The sequence below is a fragment of the Apus apus genome, chromosome 4 (assembly GCF_020740795.1).
Source record: "Apus apus isolate bApuApu2 chromosome 4, bApuApu2.pri.cur, whole genome shotgun sequence".
NCBI lineage: Eukaryota > Metazoa > Chordata > Aves > Apodiformes > Apodidae > Apus > Apus apus.
The window spans coordinates 13,254,201-13,267,816 of record NC_067285.1 but is presented as its reverse complement, the minus strand read 5'-3'; the positions used below and the strand labels follow the sequence as shown (position 1 = coordinate 13,267,816).

Here is a 13,616-nt window from a genome sequence, read left to right as displayed (position 1 = left end):
CTATACTTGGAGAAATGATGTTTAAACATAGCAAAGCCCAGCACGGCCTTTAGGGAAAGGGCTCAAAGCCCTCCTGCAGCCACTCTCACTGTGGTACAAATTAGCTGTTCTCCAGCCCTCAGAAATCAAGGGGTCAGGGACCCAGTGCTGGGTCTGGGGGTTTCAACAGTCCCTGATTTTTGGTCTGCAGCCATTTAGTGTTGCTTTGTTGTTTGGCACTTTGGGCTCTGGGTACTGAGCACCCTTCTGTGAGGGCAGGGCCTCATCTGGTCTGGCTTGGTTGATACAAGGAGTTTGTTTAAAGGTGAGGGCTCAGCGCAGCATTTTGCTGTCCCCAGGGTCCTCCCTGGCTTGGCCAGGCACGCAGGGTACAGGCAGCCTCTTTGGCCAGGTTTGCAGCTCCTGGTGACTGTGGGCCATGCTGTGCCACCAGTGCTATCCTGGGCACAGGTCATGCATAGTGGGGAGCAGCCCTTGGTAATGCCTGTGGGAAAGAGGCCTGGAAAGGTACAATGTTAGAGGCAGTAGCAGGGTGCCCCTCCTCCCTCTCTGAATCAAGGCCACAAAGTTTCTTTGCCTCGGTGTGCCTCCTGTGAAGCCAGTGGGGATAACAAAAGCTTCATGCTTCCTGTCACTTCCTGCCCGCCTGCTCCTTGGGGTCCAAACAAGCCCTTACAGGCAGATCCACAGCCATTGCTTGACAATGCTTCATGCAGCCAATCCCCAGAGATGCTTCTCTTCCTCAGCCACCAGTCCCACCGGGAACCCCACAGAGACCAGTCCTGGTGCTTTCTGCCACCTCCAGCAAAGCCCTCATCTCAGCAATGCACCACAAAGCACCAGGCGTTTCTTAGAAACATCATCATTTATTGACTTGAACAACTGCCACTACAGCAGCAATGTTCCCTGCTCAGATGTTGGTGGTGTGTTTTCAATTTTCTCCTAAGTTATTTTAAAATGAAAAAAAAAAAGGATTAAATGAGTTTATGGTACTGAAACAACAGTCAAATTAATTACAAGAGGGCCCTCGTTGTAATCCCTTCACAGCAAACGGCACAGGCTGGAGTAAGGGAGGCTGCACCCATGACATGGAGGAAAACTGCAGGGCACTGATGCCCAACTGCAAGCCAGCCCTGTTCCTTCCCTGGGGCTGATTCTCCAGCACATGGAATGCTTGCCCCTCCCTGCAGGGCAGCCCCAGTCCCCACCTGACAGCCTGCAGTCATCACCCTCGGATGGGGACACAGCCTTGCCCACCACAAGCTGCCATGAGGCTCTGTTTGCTCTGTGCCAGCCAGGCCAAAGACAGGGCAGGTGCCAGCCAGACTGGAGTTTCCCAGCTGGCCCTGGGGCACATGTTGTTTCCTAGTTTAGGGCAGAGACACAAGGCCCACAGCACCCTGGAATAACAGGCCCTTTCACTCCAGGTGGTGGCTGGGTTTGTCTTTGGGATACTTCGCTTTGTTAAAGCTGAGCAGACAGAAAGGTCAGTAAAAGGCAGCAGGAAAAAAAACAACTAACATAACGCTAAAGCAGTAGCTTCAAGCTCCTGGGTTAATATTTAGTGCTGAAACTACAGGAGTTGAGAACACAGTGTGCTGCTCAGCTGTGAGAAATGCACTGGAAATCATGCATCACATGCCGATGATGAAAGAGCTTTGAAACACTGGGAGAGGATAACAAGCACCTACAAGCCAAAACGTGTACAGCTGCAGATAGGCAAGAGCTGGAATCCCACTGCCATCTGTGACAGCCAGAGGAATCGGCCCAGTTACACAGAGAAACTCACACCAAGCAAAGAGCAAACTTGAGTGCTGGAAATCACAGCAACATCCTGGCTAATGTGGGGAGGGGAGACTTTGTAACCCATAAGCAGAGGGTTAAGGGCAGCAACCCAACAGGCAGGAGGATTTGGATCATTTTGTCTCCTGCAGGGCCCAGCACATCCCTTCCGTCTCCACGGAGAATGTAACAAATGGCAAAAACCGTTCACAGGACACCGTTCAAATGAAAATTGAATGAAATGAGTAACAGGAAATGGAGGAACATGCAGCATCCCAAAATGTAGTGGGAGCAGCATGACAGTACAGGTGGGCAGTTCAATCTGAATGCACCACCCAGGCAGAATCCATCAGCTTTTTGAACCGTCTGCAAAACTGAAAACAAGGGTCTCCTCATAATTAGTGTTAATTTGTTAAAAGTTTTCTGACACTTTCAAAATGTGCCTTTACAAGAATCACACCCCCCCAACCCATCATCCCAAGGGCCCCAAGAAAGGAATCTGCTCCTGATCACTGCTAGAGTCACATTTTGTCTTCAGAGATGCTTTTCTTTTTCCTTCTTATTCCTCTTCCTCTTCCTCCTCTTCTTCCTCCTCTTCCTCTTCCTCATCATCATCTTCATCATGGCAATGTGTGATTTCCTGAGGTGCTTGGGGGAAGAGGTTGGGTGGTTTGATCTCACTGATGGAGCGGGTCAGTTGATGCCGCTTGTAGTCAGAATCTTTAAAATCCACTGAGGTGCGATTGCGCGTGGCCATCGGCGACTCCTTCTCATTGATGTCGACGTGTGTGTGCTCTACTGTGGACTCATGTGGCATCTACACATGTACGTGAGAGAAGAGATGGCAATGGGTGTCCCAGGGTATCTCCCTGAGACAGATGGAGAACAAACCCCAGAATGTGACCCTTTGGACTAAGATGCATCAAATACCACCCAGCCCTCCAAGGTGCTGGTTCCTGGTGCTAGCAGCTTGTGGAAATGTTAACAAACACAAGTGTAGGCACCTTTAGGACCCCTGCCTACCTCCCTGGGGTCTGCAACTCACCAGAACATGGGCAGCTCTGAAGAGGTAGCTGAAGGGGTAGTAGAGGAGGTTGATGAAAGAGGCTGCATAGAGATCAGCGTAGCGCATCACCTGGCTGGCAAACAGGGTCTGCCGGGAGCCACTGCGGAAGAGGCTCCCCATCATCCCGTAGCACATGTCCATGTCGTGGGTCACTTTCTACAAGCAAAGAGCAGGTTAGATCCTGGGCTGGGCAGACAGCAGCGTGGAGCCATGACAACACTGAAATGGAGTGCATTGAGGGCTGGGGGCTACGTGAGATCCGCAAGGGTCTCCAGCAAGGCTTTCTGTGCTCGTATCCTGCAGCATCAGAGCACAGCTGAGTCCCAGCTAGCAGAGAGGAAGGCAGCAGAGGGTTCAGGGCAGTACCTGCCCCAGGCTGGCACCCCAGGGCTGGCTGAACCAGAGGCCACATTCTGCAGCAGTGAGCACCATCAGTCAGTGCTGCTGTGTGAATGAAGAACCTGTTCCAGACCAGGCTGCCTTTCAGGAGACCCGGTGACACCAGTGAGCTGAGAAGCTCCTCCACTTGCATCCACAAACATAGAACAGCTTTGCCAAGCCTGCCATGCCCACCCAAAGACAGAGCAAAGCATTTCAGGGCTGAGCAGGGGGGGTTGGGTTGTCAAGCCCTTTGGAATCCAAAAGGGTAAAAGGGAATTTTTTATGACTAGTACCTTAATGCGTCTCTGGATGGAGCTGATGTCAGGGCGTTCATTGCTGCTACTGTCCAGATGCCTAGTTACAGGCGAGAAGGTAAATACATGGTGTGAAAAGCCTTTCAGAACCAGATGCTGTGGGATGGGGGCTCGGGGGAGGGAGACTGGTCTGGAGGGGAAGGTTGGTCTTGTGGAAAAAGCTCTGGCAGCACCCCAGCAGCTCTGGCCAACCCAACCCCAAGGTTTCATCAGAGCCACTCGTTAGCTGTCTCTAGGCTGAGAGGAAAGTTGTCAGTGTTTGAACACTCACTTGTATAGCTCGGCCAAGAAAATGTCCAGACTCTGCAGCTCTTCAAAAAGGGCTGGAAAATTCAGAAAAGAAAGGAGAAAAAGTAAGTTTAAACTGTTGAAATGAAGAGGGCTGAAAGTAAACCTGCCATCCTGCCTGCTCCCCTTGCACGGCAGTGGAGGGGCACTGCATCAAGGAGCATGGCACCTGATGGCCACTGCACAGGGACAGGGTTCAATTGCCCTCTGTGCCACTGGCAGAGCTTTGCACTTGGTTTCTGTTTTTGAGGCTGAACCTTCACAGCCCTTACCAAAACCTTCCAACCAGCCATGGGCCAACTTGCATAACCCCCAGACCTATTTACGCAGCAAAGGGCAAACCTGGGAGAAAAGCAGTAGTGCTAGAAGATGGGAAACATATAGCACTTGGGCAGTAGAGCAGCAGAGGGAGCAGGAGGAATGAGGAGGAAGTGGCTGGTGGGCAGGGACTCCCAGCAGATGGGAGAGCAGTCATGACTCAGGCATTATAGGGAGAATAACCCATATGTCTTACCAGAGAAGCCACAGCTCTATATGGGCAGAGGGAGAGGAGTTTTTGGGGCAGGGTCATGGATGAGAAATAACTCAATCCCACCCAGCTGCAGCTTCTCCCATGGCTAAGTCAGCACTTGGCTGATCTCCCGCAAGTGGCCTGGGTAAGAACACAGGAAAGGCCTGGGACCCCGTGGTCAGCCCATGGAGAGCTGTCCCAGCTCCTACCACCAACACCAAGACTCAGGGAAAAAGCTGAAAGGAGAAGCAGCCAAGCCAGGGTGACCTCTCCCCTGCACCCCTATGGCCTGGTGATCTCGGAGGTGCAGCACCAGACAAACAAGAGCAAAGCCTGGCCTGGGGTTTGCCCAGCTGCTGACCACTTTTGTCTGTCCAGACATGCAGCTCCTGCGCCAGCTCGGGGATCACCAGGAAGGTCCTCCAGCCCTGGCGCTTCTTGGATTTGAGGATGTCTCCAAAGATATGGTCTCCAATGTACAAGATATCCTTCCCTTTGGCCCCTAGCAGGTCACAGACTGTGTCCGAAGAGCCTGAGAGAAGAATGGCATGGTTCAGAAAAAGGAGCCAAAAGGAAACATGTGGCTTACTTCAGACAACCATGCAGAGAAGGTACATTTTCCTCCCAGAACCCCTGCTTGGTCATGGCAGCAAGGGGCTGTGTCCACTGACCTGGGAGTTCACCCAGGGCAGCTTTGCCCATGCACACCCTGCACATGAATGGCAGCAGCAGAGGGACCACGCTGCATTCCACTCCACGTGACAGTAGTGGAGCCCTGGGCATCAGGCACCTCTGTATATCCACCCACTGCCCTTCCCTAGCTCAGCGCACCCTCCAAGTAAGGTCACACTGGTGGCAGCACTGTAAGTACAACTGGGAACATTGCATTGGGCCAGCTGCAGCTTTCCCTCCACCTCAAGGCCAGTTCCTCCCTGGTGAGGAAGTAAAGGGCATTTGAGGAGAAATGAGTCCATTGCTTCCCTGCAATGGGCAGCAACGATGATGGAGAGCTTCTGGTGCAGTGTGCAGAGGGCACAGTAAAATGCGCTTTGGGAAACCCAGCCTTGCCCAGCACCTTGCACAAGTCCTCTAACAGCCAGAGGGGCTGAAGACCACAAGGACACCTCAAAGCCACTACACAGGACAAGAAGGGTGTTGCCTCACCTCCTGAGTACACTATGCCGTGCTGCAGTGGGCCAGTGTAGGTCCCAATCTTCAGCTTCCCAGTCACCTGAGAAAGGAGACATTGTGTTAGTACAGAACAGCTGATGGTCTGGATCTTTGCTGTCCTATTGATACTTCACTCTTTGTCTCTCTCTCAGACCCAGGCAGCATAGAAGTGGCTTTCCACATTATTTTCCAACTGCCACCTGCATAAAGTTACAGAAGCCAGCAAAGCCTCAAGCTGTGCTGTGCCCCAGGCAATGGGGTTGCTCAGGAATCACTGAGAAGCCAGCCCACCATCTCTAGGGCATGTCCTGTCTGAACACTGCGTTGTCTGTTGCCACTGAGACACACCACACAGGAGGTGCACAAGCCCTTTCAGCCGCAGACACACCCTCCCCATGCCACTCACCGTGTCCACCTGCCGCAACACCGTGCCTTCCCCAAAGAAGAGGGGTTTTCGTGCATCTACCAGGATCAGGTCAAAGTAGGACTGCCATGGCCGATGGGCACTCCCAGGCTGCAAAGGCAAAAACAAACCCCAGCATCAGGCACAACACAATCAACTGCAGGGAGTGTAACCAGAGTGTCATTGTCCATAGCCATGACTCTGTGACATTGCTGGTCCATCAAAATCCCCCAGCTCGTGCCACTTGCGGTACGATGCTGTGTTGCCAGCGCTGCCTCCTAAAGCACTGCCCCTCTGTGGCAAGCCCATCCCAATCCAGCCTGGCAGTGAGGACTGAGGACATGGTGTGAAGTAGAAAGGAACCAAACATCCATGTCACAGCACAGCCATCATGTGAAGAGAGGCTGTAAACGACACAGCTGCCACTGTTTCTGAAGGTGACATCCTGCATAGATCCAGACACACGCGACTCCACAGCTTCAGCTTTGCGAGGCCACGCTGGTACAATTGGAAGGAATAGGAAGATGCCTGGACTCTACTCCACAGAGCACAACTTTGAATCACAGCCCTGCCTGAAGGACACTGGACATTCATGAGCCCTTTCTACTCCATGTTACCACCCTTTCTGAGATCAAGACCACAGCAAGGAGTCATTTGAGCTATCAGTTACGGTGATTTTCCATGTTCTGAAAATTTCTCCCTTGGCTGCCTTCTGCCTTTAGAGCACAGTGTGAAAACACATCTTTTGGGTGTGAGAGAGCCTCCCACTGAGAGACTAAGAAAGCAGTATAAATTCAGCTCCTAAGCCTCTCTCCAAAATTTGCAGGGCTGAGTCTTGGCCTCAGAAAAAGCATGGCTAAAATTTCTGGAGTTACCACTGTCAAGGTACAATAAACCATAAATGTTTCTGCTGTTTTAGAAAACTCTTTCCTTTCCATCAAGATGGGTTTTTTTAACAAGATCTCAAACATTGTGCAAGATTTCTAAGAAACCTGGCTGCAAAATGCCACAGTTAAAATATCTTGTCACTAAAATAATGTTATTATTAACACAGATTATTGTTTGAGACCAGATGATGCCTCTTTTATCTTTGTTATATTGTATTTGCTTTGATCCCATTCAAATAGGACACAAAACAGCAAGTGTATTTTAACCAGATTAAAGCAACTAATCCCATGCAGCCGATGAAGCAGGATTAAAATGCTTTCCAGCTACACAGATAATTAGGCACATCAGTTGCTATTGGAACTGCAGTCTAGAAATCACATACCTTTGGTCCATGTGGAAAGTCAAACAAGTAAGTCATAATTTTCTGAAAGACAGAAAGAAAGCAGTCAAAAACGCGCTTTTAAACATACATTTTAGTAATTTAAAAAGCATACTTTTCTGCTTTCTTCTTTTCAGGTTTCAGAACTTTATTTTTAAGATTTACATGGAAGTCAACATAAGATTGGGAGACAAAATGAATGGTTGGAATTTAAAGTGACAGGAATTAAACCAGTTACTTTTATAAACAAAAACTGTATTTGCCTCAAAAGTCTGCACACTGCTTCAGATATATCTTGCAATGCTTTAAAATGGCAAATAAATAGCAGTGTTGTAACATCTTGACATTTACCTGGAGATAAAGGAAGCCTGTTTATTCCTACACCACAGCAGACAGCCCTTTCTGGCTCTTAGACCTCTCCAGGACCATGGCTTTGGTGACCTGTCTGTACTCACACTACCTGACTTGGAAGGGAAGTTCTGCATTTTAAAGGATGCTGGAATCTAAAACTAGTATCACTTTCTCTGTCAGACTTTTAACTGCTGAGGAACTGCATGAGGCACAGAGGGATTTAAGCCAGGTCAGTAGCAGAACCAGGACTAAAAAAGATGACTCAAGACCTCATCTGCATTCACCACAAAACCATCCTACACCTAGCTTAGAAAATACCTGATTCTCCACCAGAAGATGTCCTACCAAAACTCATACAAATGAATGGCTGATTTTCGCTTTTTTTGTTACATACCAATACAGCAATTCAAGCAGCACTTACATCTGTGTATTTATAATCACTGTTTGTGACAAGAAACACCTTCCCAACTTCATTCATGCGGCTGAGCAGCAGTGGCAGCTTCCCCTGAAAGCCAAGGGACATACAAGTCACACACATAAGTTACAGAGATCCATCCTGGGCAAAAAACTCAACTATGATCCCACCAGACACAAAAAAGCAAAGCAAACCATCAAGCAAGCAAATTCATGTGTTTTGGCACTGGCCAGAGCCAGGAAAGTTGCTGGTCCCTCCACATAACACCTCTGCACAGCACAGCCCAGGGGAGGAAGGCGAGGGGGAAGGGTTCAGCAGGGCTGCAGTGCCTTTGCCAACCCCACTGCCAGGCACCCTGGGCTGCTCCCACCGATCTGTTCCATGCCAGGCATGCTGGAGCAGCAGCTCCTTCAGCTCCAAGTCCATTCCCGGAATGGGCCCAGAGGCAGGTGAAATCTGAGCTCATATGAGCCACAAGTTGGAGCGCATTATAATTCCAACCTCAAATTAGGGAGAATTTATTCCTGGGGCTATTTTTATTGAATCATAAATCTCAGTCCATTGCCAGAGTAGCTGATTACCTCACAGAACAGTTTCCTAAGAATGTTGTAGGCATGCAATCAGAAACAAGGTCAAGTGCTTTAAAGTGATAGTCTACCACAGAGTTCATCTAAACTAAACAATAATCACACTGTAAGTGGTCCAGAGGGGCCTTGCACACTGCAGAGAGGGAAAAAGTAAGGGAACCACTGGATCTTGCTCCATTAGATGTGCTAAACAGCCATTTTGGGGCCAGCAAGAGACTGAACATTGGTGAGTCTTTTAGGACCTTTCTCTCAGTCTCTCCTGGTTAAACGCATGTGACATTTTTGTTAGATAGCTAAGGAATACTTTTGTCTCAAAAGATGCTCATCTGTTGCTTTTTACAAAGAGAAAACATGGGCAGGGAACACAACTGCTTTCAGCACCGAAAGAGACAACACAAGCCTTGCCAGTGTATTCACCTGGGTCCCGTGACAACATTTCTCTGGCTTTTATAATTTTACATGAAACCCGTGCACGTGAACACAAAACCGCGTGGCTCGCTGGCTCAGAATAAAGGCTGCGCCCGAACTTTCCACTTTGTCTTTGGTTATTACAATAGAAATCACAGCGTTATCTGCTTTGTGATTTAGTAAAGCACATCAGCATGTTTATTTCTTGCCTGCTTACTCAGTACAGAATGTCATGAAACACAAGTGAAGTAATTTCACACTTACATCTTTCACCACGTACTTTTCCAGGTTCTCAAGGGTCTTTTCCTTAAGCGATCCCTGAAATAGAGCCAACAGGACCCAGTGAGGTAATGGAAACTTATGATGTAAGAGACATCAAAGTAATGCCAACTTTCACACTTTAAAATGCTGTGAAAGTACAAACCAGGGCGAATCTGAACCAGTGACTCTAGAGATGAGAGGCTTTGAGTAGCAGGGACCATCACAAACTCTGTGATCCATCGATTCCCTCACCATGGTAAATAATCCACTTCAACAGCATTTTAACCCTTTCAGAAGGGAATACAATAGAAACAAACAAAAAATAGATTTGCCATACCAAACAAGACAGTTAATGACCTGTCTCCAACACTGACCATAATGCTTTACTCAAAGGTCAACTCCAACATGTATCAGACAACACTGCATAAGGAAAGAAAAATAAATTCCTGACTTCTGCATGGCTAAAATGACCATCACAAGTACAACTGTGGGCAGAGTTCTCCTATGATGGTTCTCCATCCCACCCCAACAGACCTCTTGAATGAGGAAGAATAAAAAGCAGGTCTTTAGCCAGATATTAATGCTCACAAAACTATATTCTAAATTTGTGCACAAGTGTGTGAAAAAGATTAACTGCCTCTCCTTTCTACATAAAGAAGAGTTGATGTCGTTCTCTGTTTAATGCAGGTACTTTTTAGACAACATAAGACAGTACCAATGTAAACCATTTACATTAAATTGCTGTTTTAATAATTAGGACAATGTAGAAGTTGTGGACTGTAAGTGCAAATACCCTCATGATATCACGTTCTAAACCCCACGTATTACAGTACAGGAGTGGAATTTGGGCACAATAAAAAGGAATAGGAAACCAAGACACATATTCTTCAGTACTAGGAGGGCAGTCAAGATCTTGAGACTTACTTATATCCAACTGCAATTTAGTATTTGCTCACTAGGCGGCAAAGCAGGATTCTTGCCCAAAAGTGGAGTAACACATCTTAACTGATAAATTACAAATCAGCCCCTCTAACCCAGTTACAATGTCACAGGTCCCAGGTAGTTCTTGCAATCACCTTGTAATGAACCCAGTCAACAGCATCTCTGACATCCTGGAACATACTCCTGAAGGACATGAAGAGGTCTCCATCTTTAAACCCTGTTTCACAGCTGTGAGGAGAAAGAAAACATCAAGGACAGAAACAGATCAGAATGTTGTTTGGAGCTTGTGTTTTCATCTTACCAAAATGGTTTCTTACTTACAACTTACTGTGGCTCAGACTTGAAAGGAGGATACAATCAGAGTTTAACAGGATCTGTGTATTACCCAAGAATCTTTGTTTAAAACTTTAGGTGAGTTCCTAACTACAGGCCTGTGTCTCCGTAGCAGTACTACAGCTTTCAGTGTCTGCAACACTTCTTTCTCCCCCACAGCATTACAAGAAAATAGACTGGGACTCTGCAGTTTGCAGCATTTTACAAAAGATTAATAGTACTGAGAAAGTAAGCAGAATGCTGCTCTTTCTCCCCTTTTCCAACACTAAAGAAGTGGTGCCATGGAAATGAACAAAATGTACTACTCACTGCTGAGAGAAGGAAATACTTCTGTGTTGAACAGTTAAGAGTTAACATGAGAAATTTCCTCTACAAGATATTGTGGAGGCATCTTTGAGACACCCATGAGAGTTTGTATCAGAAGAAATCAAGGATGATTAAACAGAGCTGTATTTATTATGACAGCAATCATCATGCCTGTTCTGAGAAAGGATACTTCACTTCATGGATTGTCAGCATAAACAGTTCCTCTGCTCCCAAGTAAAATCCCATTAAAGCTTTGCCTTCCACTCACATAATATGCAAAGATGACCCATCACATGAATCAGCAGCACAGCAGCATTCACATTTGCTAGCTCAAACTACAGCTTGTTTTTATGCTTATACCTATTTGAAAGCTAGGTAAATACTCATGCTGCACAAACAGCCTTTTACACTGCACTGAGCCTGAGCATTTCACCTTTGAGTGAACAAAGTCCTCAATAACTACATGAGGGACTTTTGGTAACGGGCCGAGGAAAGTGACCCTTTCAGTTAACAGTTCAAATATGGCTCCAATGGACAAGGGTTCAAAACGAGCTGACTGGTGCCTATAATCACCTTATAATAAGTGTGTGGTCTTAGAAGCTGGTCCAAATACCAGTGACAGTCAGTATGGTGATACTGATACACCCTGTGAAGGAAACCCTTGCCAGATGTCTCCTCACCACTGAATTCTCTTAGCATCTAACAAATAAGAGGCCTGAACATTTCCCCACCAAAACCACTTGAAAGGCCTCCACTGATATTAAGAACAAGCTCCATCTGTGCTGAATTACTCTTTATAATAACTTACTGTGCCATCAGCACCTCAAATGGGAGGGAACACATACCTAGTATACCGGTCACAGTTGGTAAAGAAATCCACTAGGCAAGCCAATAGATAGGTCTCTGCAAAGAAACAAAGCAAGATTTTAAAACAAGGATAATACTATCTGGCCAGCTAACTTTAAGCCCTATGCCAAGAAGAAGAAAGTTAATGTAAAAAAAAATGAACAGATAAGTAGAATACAACATTAGCAAAGCTTTACTAGCTTCAAAGGCACAGAAACAAGCCTGTGTTGGATCACATTAGACTCACCTGGAAGATTGAATAATGTGTTCAGAATGTAAAACCTATCTGTGTCATCCCTCTGGATAAATTTATTCGGATATTGTTCCCGTGTTTCAGGCCTAAGAACAGATAAGATGGAGAAGAATGAAACCATAAAAAATAATGAGGATAAAATGTGCTGACCTGCAAAATACAGTTGTAGCAGGGTACATTAACTAGAGTCTGTTGTGCTTTAGTCAACACCCAGCTTTCTCACGTGCATCCAGCAGCATTCCCTTCACTGTTCTGGCTCTGGGAGAGTCGGCACAAAGCCCTCATTGCTGAGTCAGCAAACTGAGCAGAGCCCACACAGGGAAACAGAGTGGTTGAGAGTCCACAACTCGACCTTAAGCCCCATGCTGCTGGCTATGAGGATGCCTTAAATCATCTGCACTTTCATTGTTTGCTTATCTTAAACTTTCCCCCACTTTCCATGTGTTGCTCTACACTCCCCCAAGCAGTGAGCAGCAGGGGAGTGTATGGCTGTGCTGCGGGAGGCTTGCCTGGGGCCCTCTGCAATTAATCAGCAGGGTGGCAATGACTAAAGTGATTTAATTATTCTGGTCGCCTTCATTTTTGGAACTTCTGAAGATCACTTCTCACTCAAACAGGAACTTGAGTGCATATTTAAGGGCTTTTTCTAAACTTTGGTTTCCTGATGTAAGAACTTACAGGCCTGCAATGACAGAGCTTGTCACCTTGGGGACCCTGAGCTGGCCTGTACTTACATGCCTTCCATCCATCTGCCCTCACAGCAAGGATATGAGGGGGTTTGCTGGGACACATCAGGCACACAGCACTGTGGACCCCTCTGCTTCCTAAAGCACCTTTTCTGGGACAAGCCAGGGAAGGCTGCAGGAAATTGGATGCAATGCCTCACTTCTGATACCCTCAAAGGTCAGAAACACAAAGGGGTAGAGCAAGCTTGTTCCTTCCCCAAGTCAGCTCAGGCCCTTGAACTTTCTTAGCAATGGCTGTGGAGTTAACAGCCTCATGGGGCATGTCTTCTCTGCACCCTGCAGCCCTCACACAATGGCTTAGTCTTGACTGACAAGCTACTGATGTTAAACTGTGCCAGGACAGGTAAACAGGCCGTGGATTATCACATCAACACCTTCCCACAGCACACTTCTATTCCCAGCACACTACAAGTGTGCCTGTTCTGGCGCAGACCTTTCCTCTGTAAACACCGGGGCTGTTGTTGTATCTGGGACCCTCACCACATTCCCAGTCAGTCCTGGAGCTGCAGGAACACCAATACGGCATCTGCTGTTAGTGGCTTCCCCATGATTCCTTATCCAAGTGGGTGCCCTGAGGATCAGTGACACATAAGAACATCTTAAGTCAAAAAGAACAGCCAACAGTCAGCACTCACCCTCTGAGGAAATTAAAGCCATGTGCACACACTAGGAGGTTCCCATAGGCATCGACTTTCAATAGGTTTCCATAGTGGGTATCAAACACCAGGCCTCTGTTAAAAAAAAAGCAAGTTAAGATATGAAGAAGCAAGCATATTAAGTCGTGACCATTTTAATAGCGTTTTTTTCCAAATCATCTCTAGAACAGCTTGCTCCCTTCACATGGGGCATCAGAACAGAGTTGCTGTTATTATGCAGATGGGGTTCCTTTCTGTCGCTTGCACCTGGCTGCAGGTGAGCAACAAGAGCCCTGCATTGCCAGGTGAAAGGCACAGCTGATCTGCTCTCCTCTGACTTGAAAACAGAAC

At 47.2% G+C, this 13,616-nt stretch overlaps 1 protein-coding gene across 2 annotated transcripts in view; it reads right to left on the bottom strand.

Annotated features, from left to right (window-relative positions):
• Positions 1–846: 846 nt before the first annotated feature.
• The window catches only part of NT5C2 (5'-nucleotidase, cytosolic II), a 61,772-nt gene continuing 49,002 nt past the window's right edge, over positions 847–13,616 (bottom strand). For both annotated transcript variants that reach the window (XM_051617138.1, XM_051617139.1), the window contains 14 exons: positions 13,266–13,361; positions 11,879–11,970; positions 11,631–11,688; positions 10,281–10,374; positions 9,208–9,261; positions 7,955–8,038; positions 7,186–7,227; positions 5,919–6,026; positions 5,507–5,573; positions 4,704–4,874; positions 3,815–3,866; positions 3,523–3,583; positions 2,828–3,004; positions 847–2,599 (listed from right to left, as the gene is read on the bottom strand). In XM_051617138.1, coding sequence (XP_051473098.1) covers positions 2,342–2,599; positions 2,828–3,004; positions 3,523–3,583; positions 3,815–3,866; positions 4,704–4,874; positions 5,507–5,573; positions 5,919–6,026; positions 7,186–7,227; positions 7,955–8,038; positions 9,208–9,261; positions 10,281–10,374; positions 11,631–11,688; positions 11,879–11,970; positions 13,266–13,361 — 1,414 coding nt within the window. In that variant the 3' untranslated portion in view covers positions 847–2,341. The remainder of the gene's footprint in view (positions 2,600–2,827; positions 3,005–3,522; positions 3,584–3,814; positions 3,867–4,703; positions 4,875–5,506; positions 5,574–5,918; positions 6,027–7,185; positions 7,228–7,954; positions 8,039–9,207; positions 9,262–10,280; positions 10,375–11,630; positions 11,689–11,878; positions 11,971–13,265; positions 13,362–13,616) is intronic.